Source organism: Gekko japonicus, unplaced genomic scaffold (genome assembly GCF_001447785.1).
Source record: "Gekko japonicus isolate JY-2015 unplaced genomic scaffold, Gekko_japonicus_V1.1 scaffold644, whole genome shotgun sequence".
Classification (NCBI taxonomy): Eukaryota; Metazoa; Chordata; class Lepidosauria; order Squamata; family Gekkonidae; genus Gekko; species Gekko japonicus.
This window is the reverse complement of record NW_015160853.1, coordinates 528,461-544,808: the sequence shown is the minus strand read 5'-3', so window position 1 is coordinate 544,808 and position 16,348 is coordinate 528,461. Positions and strand designations below refer to the sequence as shown.

At 47.8% G+C, this 16,348-nt stretch overlaps 2 protein-coding genes and 1 non-coding gene across 4 annotated transcripts in view; all 3 read left to right on the top strand.

The window, feature by feature from the left end:
* The window catches only part of KTI12 (KTI12 chromatin associated homolog), a 1,635-nt gene extending 292 nt beyond the window's left edge, over nucleotides 1-1,343 (top strand). Inside the window, exon 2 of the mRNA XM_015421068.1 lies at nucleotides 8-1,343. Within this exon, the coding sequence (XP_015276554.1) occupies nucleotides 8-457 (450 nt within the window). The 3' untranslated portion in view covers nucleotides 458-1,343. The remainder of the gene's footprint in view (nucleotides 1-7) is intronic.
* Nucleotides 1,344-10,195: 8,852 nt separating this feature from the next.
* TRNAV-UAC lies at nucleotides 10,196-10,268 on the top strand. Its single transcript has one exon. It is a non-coding gene; the product is annotated as a tRNA-Val (tRNA).
* Nucleotides 10,269-12,347: 2,079 nt separating this feature from the next.
* The window catches only part of LOC107118743 (epoxide hydrolase 3-like), an 11,380-nt gene continuing 7,379 nt past the window's right edge, over nucleotides 12,348-16,348 (top strand). Inside the window, exons 1-3 of one of the 2 annotated variants that reach the window (XM_015421100.1) lie at nucleotides 12,348-12,644; nucleotides 14,630-14,891; nucleotides 15,437-15,522. In XM_015421100.1, the coding sequence (XP_015276586.1) occupies nucleotides 14,649-14,891; nucleotides 15,437-15,522 (329 nt within the window). In that variant the 5' untranslated portion in view covers nucleotides 12,348-12,644; nucleotides 14,630-14,648. Of the gene's footprint in view, nucleotides 12,645-13,911; nucleotides 13,970-14,629; nucleotides 14,892-15,436; nucleotides 15,523-16,348 lie in introns of those variants that run through there. The other variant, XM_015421109.1, reaches the window with a different exon arrangement.

Genomic DNA, 16,348 nt, shown 5'->3' with positions numbered 1-16,348 from the left:
CCGCCCGCCCCTGGAGCCGCCCGACTCGCGCCACCGCTGGGACCGGCCCCTCTTCGCCGCGCCCCACGACCCCGCCCAGCCCCTGCCCCTGCCGGAGATCCGCGCCGCCCTCTTCGAGCGCCGCCCGCCGCCCCCCAACCAGTCGACGCGCGCCCAGCCCCTCCAGCCCGCCGCCTTCCTCCACCGCCTCGACCGCCTCACCCAGGACGTGGCGGCCGCCCTCGTGGCCGCGCAGAGGGACGGCGTCCAGCCCGGCCAGGTCGTCCCGCTGGCCGTGGAGGGGCTGGGCCAGGAATCCCCGGGCTTGCTGCTGAGCCGGCCCGTCGGCCTGCCCGAGCTGAGCCGGCTCCGGAGACAGTTTCTCAGCTACGCCAAGATGCACCCCGGAGAAGGAGAAGAGAGTCTGCCCCGGCTGGGCAGCATGTTCTTGCAGTACCTGAGCAGCAACTTGCAGTGAGGGGACCCGTGTCCCCGGGATCCTGCGACTTGTCCTATGCACATGGAGCGTAAACTGCTGTGCTTACTTACTTAGGTCCCCATCACACGCAGAATTAGCAGCTGCCAGTCGGAGTTAAAAAATACCTGGAGAAGTGCAGTTGCAAATGGGTTTGCCACAGACCGCAGACGGCCTTCCCGTGTGATCGCTCCAGCACGCTCCCATTGCGTCAGTGAGCCCTCATTGAAGCGCACCAGAAACATGTGGCGATGGAAAACCCCCGATTCACCCGCCGTTGTGTCTGATCGCGCAGGGGGGCAAATAGCATCGCTTCCCCCCTGCGTTATCTGTCACGTGTGACCGCGCTTTTACTTACTTATGTTTATTAGCTTCTATGACCAAAGGTATTAAGCTCAATTATCAAACATGGATATACAAGTTAGCCTCAAAATATGAACTGTGCTGAATTAATGAGGGAAATGGCGAATGGCCACTGTACTCTGTCGGGAGCACTTTGTAGCAGAGAGCGAGTATCCAAATATAAGTGCCTCTAGCTTTTTGTCTTTAATTGTTTTTTGCTTGATCGATGTTTGTCACTGACACACCCTGATGTATGGTTGCAATGGATAAGCGTGTAGATATCGACCGTTTAACAGAGTCTGGTAAATCACTGTTCGGAGCTCCAGTGGTTTGAAATATGTACTAGAAAGAAGCATACTTCTCTGTATTTTATTTTTTTTACTTTATTTGTAGCCCACCTTTTTCCAGTGAGCAAAGGTGTTAAGCAGAGAGCAAACTATGGAGTTGCTTTAGGAAGCAACTACATCAACATGCTGTTGAGCATAAGAACTTAAGAGAAGCCAATATTGGATCAGGCCCATGGCCCATCCAGTCCAACACTCTGTCACACAGTGGCCAGAAAATACCAGGTGCCATCAGGAAGTCCAGCAGTGGGGCCAGGACACTAGAAGCCCTCCCACTGTGGCCCCCCCCCCAGCACCAAGAATGCAGTGCATCACTTGCCCCGGACCTAGAGTTCCTATCTATACCTTGTGGCTAATAGCCACTAATGGACCTCTGCTCCATATGCTCCTCTTGAAGCCATCCATGCTTGTAGCCGCCGCCACCTCCTGTGGCAGTGAATTCCATGTGTTAATCACTCTTTGGGTGAAGAAGTACTTCCTTTTATCTGTTCTAACCTGACTGCTCAGCAATTTAATTGAGTGCCCACGAGTTCTTGTATTGTGAGAAAGGGAGAAGAGTACCTCTTTCTCTACCTGCTCTTTCCCATGCATAATCTTATAAACCTCGATCATGTCACCCCTCAGTCGTCTTTTCTCCAAGCTAAAGAGCCCTGAGCGCCTTAACCTTTCCTCATAGGGAAAGTGTTCCAACCCTTTTATCATCCGAGTTGCCCCTTTCTGCACTTTTCCCAAAGCTATAATATCCGTTTTGAGGTGTGGTGACCAGAACTGTACACAGTACTTCAAATGAGGCTGCACCATCGATTTATACAGGGGCACCCAGAGCGCAACTGTTACATATTCCTGAACATTTAAAATACCTTTTCTAATGGCCACATAAGTTAGAACAAGAAAATTTAGAATGGAATCACATGGTACTGAATCTGTTTCCCCCCCCACAAAACTGGATCCCAAAATTTAAAAGGATGTTCGCATTCTATATGAAGTTTACATTTTTCCTTTATTCAGTATTGTGGCTATGGCTCATTGAATAAAGCTGTTTTTAAAGCAGTCTTCTGCTTTTGTTTCCAAGGTACACGTCTTGGGCACTAATATTAGCAGTGAGCAGCCTCAGACATAGAAGCTGAGTTGTATGTAGCTATTATAATTCCTCTGCTAGTTATGGCTTTTCTTATAATCATTTTGTTAATATGTTCTGTGAGCGTTCATGGGAAAACACATAGGATGCAATCCGTTCCCACATGTCAGGATCCACAGCAAAACAACGAAGTACACGCTTCCAGGAAGGTTTTACTTTTATTGAAAAGCCATAGATGCAGTAACATGAACACTGTTAGGAATGGCAGGTTACCTATGTGCATAATAGGATATAGGGCATTCGTATACACCCCCCCACACACGTAGTACCCAATTAGGTGGGTTCCCGCGTGCGGGCATTTGGCTGAGAACTAATGGCTGCAAAAGCAGGGTAGGTGAGAGCTTCCCACGACTTCTAGACACATCAACTCCTCCAGTGGCCTTGAGTGATATGCGTTGCAGCAAAGAGGCAATTAAGCGCAAGGGAAGGAATGCACAGTAAAGAGATACAGACACCATACTCTTGGCAGCACTAGCTGACACCACATCAGTGCAGTAAAGGGCAAAACAATTACATGCAGTAAGAGGAAGCATCTCTCAGTTGTAGGTGAGGCTTGAGGATATGGATAAGATGGAATAGTCTGTAAACAAGGAACATGGGGGGAATAGGAGATGGGAAGAATGAAGGGTATGGCTTTCTTTATGTATTTACTCAAAGAGAAGATGACCCTGAATGTGTCAGTCCCCCTAAAAATTATATGCGTAACTTGTTATAAGTTATAAGTGTAACTTGTATGCATATTTAAGATGAATTCCTCATTTTCTTGAAGGCACATATAGAGAAAAAATTCATCTCCCTTTCTGGTAAATAGGGTGTTTGCTCATAAAGAAAGTTTGGAATGCATATCCTAGTCTCAACATTATTGACTAGCCCTTTAGAACCACCTAGATTTTTGCCTGCTCACCTCTGCCAAACTTTGTGACTAGGGATGGCTCTTGCATTATACTTGTAAATCATAGGCATGGCCTTACTAGTTACTTGCACATTTATAGGCTGATTAATAGAAAACTGTTTTTAGCTATTGGGGACCTAGTTGCTACTGACACAGGTCTAATATCCATGGTAAGTAAAGGTAAAGGTTCCCTTGCTCGAAAGCCAGTCGAATCGCATGTCTAAACACTAAGGCGCACGGAACGCTGTTACCTTCCCACCGAAGTGGTACCTATTTATCTACTTGCAATTCCTTCCTTTTGAACTGCTAGGTTGGCAGGAGCTGGAACTAGAGATGGGAGCTCACTCCATCACACGGCACCTGGGTCTTGAACTGCTGAACTACTGACCTTCCACAGCCTGCAGTTCAGCATCTTAACCACTTGAGCCACCGCAGCTCCATAATATCCATGGTAGTGCTTGCCCATTAAACCTGATTTTTTTAAAAAGTACTAATTGAAAGATTCCTTCTTAACAACTATTGGTTACCTCAATACTTGTTCCATGTACCTCATGGAAAGGAAAAGTTGTATGTATGGTTACCTCTGGGATTGTTTAATAGCAATACATATCCCTTACAGAGATAACCCTGTTTAAGCTCATAGATTTCATTAGGTTTAGCCTGGAATAACTGTGTGGGACTGTGCTGCAGAACGCCTTCTGATGCAGACGACCTGATCAAAGAACAAATGTAAAGAAAACAGTCGTGAGAGTCTGACCCACAAATCAAGCAGTCAACAAGACTTGCAAAGAAAATGCTTTCTGTATATTATTGTCAACAAGCACCACAACACAATGAACAAATTCCTTCAGATCATAAGAAAATCCTTGTGTTAAAATATATAAACATTGTCTCCGGATTATATAACAACGTTTCAAAATTGGATCTTTCTCAAGAAATATTCTACAGAGTAGTACAAAAGCTCCCATGCTTTACAGAAAATCAGGAAAGATAACGCATTTAGATAGGATTCTGATCTCAATAAGTATTCAGGCTCAAGTATGCTGCCTGGGATCCATTAGAAGCTTAGCAGCATATTTGAGCCTGAATACTTATTTATTTATTTATTAAATTTATATCCCGCCCTCCCCCATAGGGCTCAGGGCGGCTTACATAGCAAAAGATATTGCAATAATAAAACATCAAATACAATTTAGTAAAATTGTACCCTCATGGATCACTGCCTTGTCGTGGCGAGGGGGCTTGAGCAGTTCAATGAAGCTGTGGGCTATGCCGTGAAGGGCCACCCAAGACGGACAGGCCATAGCAGAGAACTCAGACCAAGAGTGATCCCCCTGGAGAAGGAAATGGCAACCCACTCCAGTACTTTTGCCAAGAAAACCCCATAGAAAGCACCAAAAGGCTAAAAGATATGACGCCGGAAGATGAGCCCCTCAGGTCGGAAGGTGTCCAATATGCTACTGAGGAAGAGCAGAGAGCAAGTACAAGTAACCCCAGAAAGAGTGAAGCGGCTGGGCCAAAGCCGAAAGGACGCTCAGTTGTGGATGTGTCTGATAGTGAAAGGAAAGTCCGATGCTGCAAAGAACAATACTACATAGGAACCTGGAATGTAAGATCTATGAATCAAGGTAAGCTTGACGTGGTCAAAAATGAGATGGCAAGACTGAACATCGATATCCTAGGAATCAGTGAACTAAAGTGGACAGGAATGGGCGAATTTAACTCAGAAGACCATTATATCTACTACTGTGGCCAGGAATCTCGTAGAAAAAATGGTGTGGCCTTTATAGTCAACAAGAGAGTGCAAAAGGCAGTACTGGGATACAATCTCAAAAATGACAGAATGATTTCTGTCCGATTCCAAGGCAAACCATTCAACATCACAGTAATCCAAGTCTATGCCCCAACCACTGATGCAGAAGAGGCTGAAGTGGACCGGTTCTATGAAGACCTACAACACCTTATAGAACTAACACCAAAAAATGATGTCCTCATCATCATAGGGGACTGGAATGCTAAAGTAGGAAGTCAAAAGGTAACCGGAATAACAGACAAGTTTGGCCTTGGAAAGCAAAATGAAGCAGGGCAAAGGTTAACAGAGTTTTGTCAAGAGAACACACTGGTCATAGCGAACACCCTTTTCCAACAACCTAAGAGGCGACTCTACACATGGACATCACCAGATGGGCAACACCGAAATCAGATTGACTATATAATTTGCAGTCAAAGATGGAGAAGCTCTATCCAGTCAGTAAAAACAAGACCTGGAGCTGACTGTGGTTCAGATCATGAGCTACTCATTGCAAAATTCAGACTTAAACTGAAGAAAATTGGGAAAACCACGAGGCCATTCAGGTTTGACCTAGATCGCATCCCTGATGAATATACAGTAGAGGTGAAGAATAGATTCAAGGGTCTGGATTTGATAGATAGAGTGCCTGAAGAACTATGGACAGAGGTTCGTGACATCGTACAGGAGGCAGCAATCACCACCATACCAAAGAAAAAGAAATGCAAGAAAGCAAAATGGCTTTCTGATGAGGCTTTACAAATAGCAGAGGAAAGAAGGAAAGCGAAAGGCAAAGGCGAAAAGGAAAGATTTACCCAACTGAACGCAGATTTCCAGAGAACAGCAAGGAGAGATAAGGAGGCCTTCCTGAATGAACAGTGCAAAGTAATAGAAGAAAACAATAGAATGGGAAGGACTAGAGATCTCTTCAAGAAAATTGGAGAAATCAAGGGAGCGTTCCATGCAAAGCTGGCCATGATAAAGGACAAAAACGGTAGGGACCTAACAGAAGCAGAAGAGATTAGGAAAAGATGGCAAGAATACACAGAAGAACTATACAAGAAAGACCTCAATGTCCTTGACAAACACGACGGTATAATCACTGACCTTGAGCCAGACATCCTGGAATGTGAAGTTAAATGGGCCTTAGAAAGCATTACTAACAACAAAGCTAGTGGAGGTGATGGTATTCCAGCTGAGCTATTCAAAGTCTTAGAAGATGATGCTGTTAAAGTTCTGCACTCCATTTGCCAGCAAATTTGGAAAACGCAACAGTGGCCACAGGATTGGAAAAGATCAGTATACATTCCAATCCCAAAGAAGGGCAATGCCAAGGAATGTTCAAACTATCGCACAATTGCACTCATATCACACGCTAGCAAGGTCATGCTCAAGATCCTACAAGCTAGGCTTCAACAGTACGTGGATAGAGAACTACCAGAAGTACAAGCTGGGTTTCGAAGAGGTAGAGGAACGAGAGATCATATTGCCAACATTCGCTGGATTATGGAGAAAGCAAGAGAGTACCAGAAAAATATCTACTTCTGCTTCATTGACTATGCTAAAGCCTTTGACTGTGTGGATCACAACAAACTATGGCAGGTCCTTAAAGAGATGGGAGTACCAGACCACCTCACATGTCTCTTGAGAAACCTGTATAAGGGCCAAGAAGCGACAGTTAGAACCGGATACGGAACAACTGATTGGTTCAGCATAGGAAAAGGAGTACGACAAGGATGTATACTGTCACCTTGCTTATTTAATATATATGCAGAGTACATCATGCGAAATGCTGGCCTGGATGAATCACAAGCGGGAATTAAGATTGCTGGGGAAAAGATCAACAACCTCAGATATGCAGATGATACCACTCTAATGGCTGAAAGTGAAAAGGATCTAAAGAGCCTCTTGCTCAGAGTAAAAGAGGAGAGCGCAAAAGTGGGCTTGAAGCTCAACATCAAAAAAACTAAGATCATGGCATCCGGCCCCATCACTCCTTGGCAAATAGAAGGGGAAGCTGTGGAAGTAGTGACAGACTTCACGTTCCTGGGATCCCAGATCACCGCAGACTGTGACTGCAGCCATGAAATTAAAAGACGCCTGCTAACATGAAATTGAGCCAACTTCAGAGGACGGCGGAAGACAGGAAGGCCTGGCGTGATCTGGTCCATGGGGTCGCGAAGAGTCGGACTCGACTGTGCGACTGAACAACAACAAAAATAAACTTGATGAAAGGGGCAGCGGAAGAACATATGGGGCATTGATTCCACTTCTCCCAAGGAACATGGGAGTCACTGTGGAAAGGGATTATGAGGTAAATATGGGTCTGGAATGCTAAAATAACATGGTATAGCCCAATGAAATATAATGACTAAGATGTGGACCCTATGGCCATGGATGCTAGAATTCTATATTATAGTTCTAAGTTTGGCAACCGACCATTATATAGGAAGCCTCTGAAGACCATGGGCCATTCCTACTGAAGGTGCCAACTTATCAGTGCTATTCACCAATTCACTGTGATTCTTTAGTTGTACATTGTATATATCCCTTTGTATGAAATACTCCCTTTGTATGAAATACTCTGCTTGTTTCTGCTCCCAGTGTTTGTAAAAATGATGTTAGACTAACAGTGAATTGGTGAATAGCACTGATAAGTTGGCACCTTCAGTAGGAATGGCACATGGTCTTCAGAGGCTTCCTATATAATGGAAGTCCCATATACAGGTGTTAAGACTTGTAGTCCGACTTAAAGATTGTTAGCTGAGAGCTGTGAAAAGAATTATCTGAATCTTAGAATTATATTGAAAATTTTCGAAACGGATGATTACTCGAGATGTCCGTCTCTTCTTGACGTCACCACCTCTTCTGGATGGCGTCCTGTTATTGATTAAAACAAGGAATTATACACACTACGAAGCTCATCATCTTTATTATTGTCTATTATTCTTGATTGTATGAACTTTTGCAGCAATTTGTGTTTTGATGTCTATTGTATTGCTGTTCCCTTAATTGCTATTTGTTTGAACTTGAGAGAGCCCTGGAATTGATTAAAACAAGGAATTATACACACTACGAAGCTCATCATCTTTATTATTGTCTATTATTCTTGATTGTATGAACTTTTGCAGCAATTTGTGTTTTGATGTCTATTGTATTGCTGTTCCCTTAATTGCTATTTGTTTGAACTTGAGAGAGCCCTGGATTTGGGGAATTGCCACCAACAGCCCAAGTACTGCAAGGACAGTCAAAATGAACACTCTGAGCTGAGAATACTGAATAATGGCTGCTACCATCATATGAACAACGACAACTACTAGCACTTTATTATGGTTTTAGAATTGTTTTAATTGCAACTTATGTTGCCAGTTTGGTGTAGCGGTTAAGTGCGTGGACACTAATCTGAGAGAACCGGGTTTGATTCCCCACTCCTCCACTTGCAGCTGCCGGATGACCTTGGGCAAGCCATAGTTCTGACAAGAGCTGTCCTTGAAAGAGCTCTCACAGCCCCACCGACCTCACACTGTGTCTTTTGTGGGGAGGGGAAGGGAAAGGAGTTTGTAAGCCGCTCTGAGACTCCAAGTGAAAAGGGGGGGGGTATAAGTCCAATCTCCTCCTCCTCCTCTTCTTCTAATGTAATTTATCTGTTTTATGTAAGCTGCCCTGAGTCAGCTCTGGCTGGGAGGGCCAAGGGCGGGGTAGAAATTCAAAAAATAAATCCCCCCCCCAAGAAATATTGATAAGGAGGGCAATGGTGGTTCTCCATAGTACTGGTGAACCCCATTAGAAATAGGATTTCATCTTCTCTATTGAGGACGGGGGGGGGAACCACCTTCCATCTGCAGTCATAAAAGGGCAACGTGGTCACTAGAATATGTCTTATATCCTTTCAGGGCTATCGCCCCACACAGGAGAGGGACAGTCTTGTCTGCTCCTGTGCCTTTCAAAGTCCTTTGATATGCAGAAATTAATAGGTGAAACTTGACACAGCAGGGAGACAACAAGTCTTATTATTAAATGACCCATAGATCAAGTTGCTGGTTGAAGCTGCAGCAGGGGCATGGAGGGAAAGGGGGAGGGGTGGCTCTACTGCCTTTAGTTTAAGAGCTCCCCACATGTTTCCCTCCTGTGAGCAGATCCCCCTGCCTGTAACTGCCCTATGCCACCCACCAGGTGCAGCTTTCCTCCATAAAGCCACAGCACCAGGAAACCACGGTCTGTTGAATTCTCACCATTCTGACATTTCCGAAAGGCAAAGAAGCCTCTGCGGAGGTATTTGGTCTATTACTGTACTGATGTACTTTGGTCCATGATCAATGCTCCCTCTAAGCTGTGGAGTCTTGTGAGCAAAAATTCTACTTTGTGAGCTCCTGGCACTAAAGTTGTGAGCAAAGAAGAAGAAGAAGAGATTGGATTTATACCCCGCCCTTCACTCCCCAAAGGTGTCTCAGAGGGGCTTACAAACTCCTTTCCCTTCCCCTCCCCACAACAGGCACCCTGTGAGGTAGGGGGGGCTGAGAGAGCTCTGACAGAAAGGGCTCTTTTTCCAGAACAGCTCTTATCAGAGCTACGGCTTGCCCAAGGTCATCCAGCCAGGTGCAAGTGGAGGGGTGGGGAATCAAACCCGGTTCTCCCAGATTAGAGACCGCGCACTTAACCACTACACCAAATTACACCAAACTAGCGAGGTATTTGGCTACTGCATACATTCGTTTGCTCTGGAGCCCTCCTTCCTGAGCTAAGGCAAAAAAAAAAAAAATCTGTGAGCCAGCTCACACTCAACTCGGCTTAGGGGGGACACCGTGTATTACTGTTCTGTGTCAGAAGCATCGTTCAGACAGAGACAGAAATCTGCCAGAGTTTACATCGTGCAATCCCTTGCTCCCGATGAATGACCTGAATATCCGTGTGATCCGGAATAACTCTTATTTCTTATGCTGTTTAGAAAGGGAAACTCCGCCTGTGCTCGCGGCTGCTAGACACAGCATGCGTCCATACAGTCCTGTAAAGAAAGAAAGGAACATTCTGTAGCCCAAGAGAAAGCGGTCGGTCACGACTTAAACGGATCGGCGGGAGTGGAAAAGAGTCTTCCCCCAGTCTCTTAACCATCCAGGTCTCTGGTGCTCTCCCCTTTCATCGGAAGTAGGCGGGGAACCTGACCAATCAGAAAACAGGAAGTAGCAAACAGAGGCATGGTAAATATACTACAGAAGAGGAGGAGCAAAGAACACTGTGCGGTTCCATAGTGTAGTGGTTATCACGTCTGCTTTACACGCAGAAGGTCCTGGGTTCGAGCCCCAGTGGAACCACGGGGTGAGTTTTTTTTTATTTTACTCGACTCAACATTACCCTAATAATTGCTGAGATGACGAGAGGCGTGCAAATTCCACCTCCCTCCCCCACATGAGTGAATTCCTTCTGGGATAAGAATAATGCTGTAGTAGACCAAAGAGTTACCAAAGACGAACAGTATGACGTCCTTCCTCACAGGGTGTGGTGGTTTCTGCTTAATTACTAGCGATCAAACCCGCGAACAAAATTAGCCTTTCTGGGTGATCAAGAGGCAGCCGCCCGAAAGCCCCGCCCGGTGATTCGACATCAAAAAGGCGTGGCGATATTCAGGCACTCCACACACGCTCACAGACACTTTGGGTTAGATCAAATTCATATATTGCTTCCCGGGGGTAAAATAAAGGGCCCGTACTAAAACTAAGGACAAGCGATTGCCCATAGGGGATATACATGAGTGGACAGCGAGTGCCCACAGGCAATACATGCGTGCCAATAGAGAATGCGTGATTGCCCATAGGGGATAATGGAGTACATAATTGCCAATAGAGAATCCATAATTGCCCATAGGGAATAATGGAGAGTAGGCTTGCCCAGAGGGGATAGTTCAGTACATAATTGCCAACAGAGAATCCATAATTGCCAATAGAGAATCCATGACTGCCCATAAGGAATAATGGAGAGGAGTCAGGACGCTTGCCCATAGGGGATAATGGAGTACATACATGCCAACAGAGGTTCCATGATTGCTCATAGGGACATAATTGCCAACAGAGAATCTATGATTGCCCATAGGGAGCAATGGAGAGCAGAGTACACCTGACCATAGGGTATAATGGAGTCCACGCTTCACACAATGAATAAGGGAGACCACGCTTGTCCAGAGGGAATAAGGGAGACCACACGTGCCCATAGGGAATAAAGGAAACCACGCTTGCCCACAGAGGATATTGGGGTCCACGCTTGCCCAAAGGGAATAATACAGACCAAATTTCCCCATAGGGAAAACAGGGCCAATGCTTGCCATAGGGATTAAGAAAGAACAGGCTTGCCCATAGGAACTACTGGGGAGCATCCTTGCCCATAGCGAATAATAGAGACAATGCTAGCCCATAGAGAATAATGGAAACCACGCTTGCCCATAGGGACTAATGGAAAGCACGCTTGCCCATAGGGACTAATGGAAAGCACGCTTGCCCATAGGGACTAATGGAAAGCACGCTTGCCCATAGGGACTAATGGAAAGCACGCTTGCCCATAGGGACTAATGGAAAGCACGCTTGCCCATAGGGACTAATGGAAAGCACGCTTGCCCATAGGGAATAATGGAAAGTATGCTTGCCCATAGGGACTAATGGAAAGCACGCTTGCCCATAGGGACTAATGGGATGTACTAAAACTAAGGACAGCGATTGCCCGTAGGGAATACATGAGTGCCCATAGAGAATAATGGAGAATAGGCTTGGTCAGAGGGGATAGTGCAGTACATAACTGCCAACAGAGAATCTATGATTGCCCATAAGGAATAATGGAGAGGACCCTTGCCCACCTCTATTCCACCTCTCGCGTGTGATGACATCACACGCAAGAGGTCATTCCGGCTCCTCCAGCTCTCTTAAAGGTAAAGATAAAGGGTTGCGGTGCTCATCTCCGTTTCCAGGCCGAAGAGCCAGCGCTGTCCGAAGACGTTTCCGTGGTCATGTGGCCGGCATGACTAAACACCAAGGCGCACGGAACTCTGTTACCTTCCCACCGAAGTGGTCCCTATTTCTCTACTTGCAATTTCTTGCTTTCGAACTGCTAGGTTGGCAGGAGCTGGAACTAGAGATGGGAGCTCACTCCGTCATGCGGCACCCGGGTCTCGAACTGCTGAACTACCGACCTTCCACAGCCTGCAGTTCAGCGTCTTAACCACTTGAGCCACCGCAGCTCTCTTAGGGGGCTTTTAAAAAAGTTATGGCGGCCACTGCCAATAGTATTGCCACTGCTGGCGGCGACAGCTGCAACGGGGGGGGGGAGCAAAACGTTCCCCGCCTCCCTGAGCCCCGGGGTGTTGGCCGTGGACTCCGAGGGCCAAATTCCACCTCTTGTGAGTGTGCGCGGGCCGCCCGCTCGTCCTCCTCCGCCCTGCCCGGCTCAACCCCGGGCTCAACCCTCCGGCTACGTCACCAGCAATCGCCTGCCTGTTTCTCCTCCGCCTGGGCGAAGCTGGAGCCGGGCAGGGGAGCCGGGCAGAGGCGCTTCGGTGGGGGCACCCCCTGCCCTTCGGTTTCCCCTTCCTTCCAGCACCGTAGGAGGGGCGCGCGTTTGTTCCAGGGAGGCCGGGCGGAGCTGGAGGGGGAGGAGGGGTCACAGGAACGGAATCGGTTGGACTCAAGTCCGCAGGAGCTGCCGAGGTAAGAGGATGGGTGGGTGGGTGGGTGAAGCCCCAGGAGCCAATGTCCCCTCTAAGGTGCGGAGTCTTGTGAGCAAAAATTCTACTTTGTGAGCTCCTGGCATTGAAGCTGTGGGCGAGCGATTGGGCTGCTGCATAAATCAGTTTCTGGCATTAAAGTTGTGAGCGAGCGATTTGGCTGCTGCATAAATTAGTTTGCTCTGGAGCCCTCCTTCTTGAGCTAAGACAAAAACGTGTGAGCCGGAGGCTAAAAAACTGTGAGCTAGCTCACACTCACTCAGCTTAGAGGGAACACTGCTCTGGAGCCATCCTCCCTGAGCTAGGACAAAAATGTGTGAGCCGGAGGCTAAAACCCCCGTGATCTAGCTCACACTAACTCAGCTTAGAGGGAACACTGCCCAGGACTTCGGGTTATGAAACTCCACGGAGCTTTCTTGGGCTAGGTTAATGCGCACCTGTGGTCTTGCTTGTGATCTTAGGGTGCTAGCCCCACTTCTTAACACTGCTAGTGGAGTCGGGCTCCTGGAGCGTTTTAGAAAGCACCCAGAAACAGAATTGGGGGGGGGGGGGCAGTGTTCCCTCTTACCTAGGTAGCTCACACATTTTTGTCTTAGCTCAGGAAGGAGGGCTCCAAAGCAAACTGATTTATGCAGTAGCCAAATCGCTCGCTCACAACTTTAATGCCAGTGGCTCACAAAGTAGAATTTTGCCCACAAGAACTCCGCAGCTTAGAGGGAGCATTGATTTTTTTTTGGGGGGGGGACTGTTCCTCTCTCACAGGTTTTCCTGGTCTAGTCTAGAAAGGGGTTGGGAAGTTTACCCCTCAGAGGGAGAAGAGAGAATGGGAAGGGGAGACCCTTGGAAAGATGGACAAGTGGGAGCTTTTACCCTGAACTGGCCCTTTCACGGAGGACAAAAACTTGGCTCCCAACTTCTGTCTGGTAACTCAGGGAATTGGTTTCATTCATTTGATTTTAAGACGCTGAACTGCAGACTGGAAGGTCGGTAGTTCGGCAGTTTGAGACCCAAGTGCCACCTGACAGAGTGAGCTCCCATCTCTGGCCCCAGCTTCTGCCAACCTAGAAATTGAAAGTAGATAAATAGGTACTGCTTTGGTGGGAAGGTAACAGCATTCAGTGCGCATCAGCGTTTAGTCATGCCGGCCACATGACCACGGAAACATCTTCGGACAGCGGTGGCTCTTCGGCTTGGAAATGGAGATGAGCACCGCCCCCTAGAATCAGGTTCGACTGGCTTTCGAGTAAGGGAAACCTTTACCTTTGCCCCTTTCACCTACGACAAAACTTGGCTCCCAACTTTTGTCAGGTAACTCGCTGAAAACAGATTTGTTGCATTTGTTTGGGAGCCAGTTTGGTGTAGTGGTTAAGTGCGTGGACTCTAATCTGGGAGAACCGGGTTTGATTCCCCGCTCCTCCACTTGCATCTGACTGGATGACCTTGGGCAATCCGTAGTTCTGATAAGAGCTGTTTTTGAAAAAGAGCAGTTTCTGTTAGAGCTCCCTCAGCCCCACCCACCTCACAGGGTGTCTGTTGTGGGGAGGGGAAGGGAAAGGAGTTTGTCAGCTGCTCTGAGACGCCTTTGGGTAGTGAAGGCCGGGGTATAAATCCAATCTCCTCCTCCTCCTCCTCCACTGTAGATGATGCCTGACCAACCCCCAACCCCCCCATTCTGATTTCTGTAGCCTTTGGGCAACCGTCTCTCCTCATCCACAGAAACATGGGGCTGTCATGACATCCAGTGAAAGCTTTTCAGTTTTCCTGGGGTCTCCTTGCTTTAATGCCTTGGATGCAGATTTCGGCTTCTTGCTCTGTATCTCACACTCACAGCAAGACAAGCAGCCTCCGTTTTGTCAAAGTGCTGCCTGAAGTGATAGCTGGGCGAAGTGTGTTATGTGCGTGGATTTTTTCAAAAGTCCTGGTTTTATCCCGTCCAAAATGCCTAAAAGGAGACTCCTTCCCTTGCAGCCTCGGATGGTGGGAGAAGATGGCGCATCTCTACCAATTTCTGCTGATCCCCACTCGCCTGACCCTTAAAGCCTCTACAGTCTTGTACCGACTGGGTGCCTGTGGTGTTGCTTGCCTCGCTGCGGTCTTCTACTCTTCGTGGGTGCTCTATTTGGTACTGAGAAAGGGGCCCCGTGCGGTCTTCAGTAAAAAGAGGCGTGATGCGCCACCGAGCTGCCTCACTGACACATCCTGTGGGGAGCACCGATATTTGATACTTAGGGTGAGTACAGGGATACTTAGGGTGTTAAGGGAGAATTCTGCAGAGCAACTGTGTGCGGGGGCTCCAAGGGCAGGCACTGAAATAAGAGACGAGGGCAAGACCCTAGGAGTGGGTGTGGCGGCGGGGGCTCAGTGGTTAAGGCGCTGAACTGCAGACTGGAAGGACAGTCGTTCGGCAGTTCAAGACGCGAGTGCCGCATGACGGAGTGAGCTCCCGTTTCTGGCCCCTAGCAGTTTGAAAGCAAGAAATTGCAAGTAGATAAATAGGGAGGGCTTCGGTGGGAAGGTCACAGCGCTCCGTGCGCCTTGGCGTCTAGTCATGTCAGCCACATGACCACGGAAATGTCTTCGGACAGTGCTGGCTCTTCGGCTTGGAAACGGAGATGTGCACCGCACCCCCAGAGTCAGATTCAACTGGCTTTCGAGCAAGGGAAACCTGACCTTTTAGGAGAAGTACATGCTGTTGGTGCATTGGAAAGGATGGGAGAGGTATCTTGGGGTGCCTGGCCATAACTGCCCTGTTTCTTTATCCCCGGGGGGCTGAAGAACTCAGGGCTGAGGCTCCACTACGTTATAGCTGGCCGGGAAGGGGCACAGTTGATGCTTTTCTTGCATGGATTCCCCCAGAATTGGTAAGTGTTGCGCTGGTGAGTAGCAATAGGAAGACAGATAATGTGTAAGCCTGTTCATTCTCCTTGTCATTGATGGACTGCAGTTATGTTATACAGTGTGGCATTTGACATAATGGGGTATATGTGCATACATCACTGCTAGAAATCGAAAGGTAAGGAGTACTGTGTACAGTTTGGGTCACCACACCTCAAAAAGGATATTATAGCATTGGACAAAGTGCAGAAGAGGGCGAGTAGAATGATAAAAGGGTTGGAACACTTTCCCTATGAAGATAGGTTAAAATGCTTGGGGCTCTTTAGCTTGGAGAAAGGACGGCTGAGGGGAGACATGATTGAGGTTTACGAGATTATGCATGGGATAGAGCAGGTAGAGAAAGAGGTACTTTTCTGCCTTTCTCACAATACAAGAACTCGTGGGCACTCAGTGAAATCACTGAGCAGTTGGGTTAGAACGGATTAAAGGAAGTACTTCTTCACCCAAAGAGTGATTAACACATGGAATTCACTGCCACAGGAGGTGGCAGTGGCTACAAGCATGGACGGCTTCAAAAGGGAATTAGATAAGCACAAGAAAGAAGACCCGCGAAACTCGCGGGGGGGGATCTCCAAACTGAGCTGCCGGAGGAGGAACCAGCAGGAGCAGGTAAGCTTCCCCCCCCCCATCCTGCCGGTTCCTCCCTGTCCTCCACCCTCCCGCTGGATCTCCCCCCCGCCTCCCTCCCTACGAACCGAGGCCTGAGCGGCTTGCAGCCGCCGGGCCTCGTCGGTCCCTCCCCCGCCGTTCCCCCCGCTGCAAAGCGAGGCCCGTGCGGCTTTTGGCCGCCAC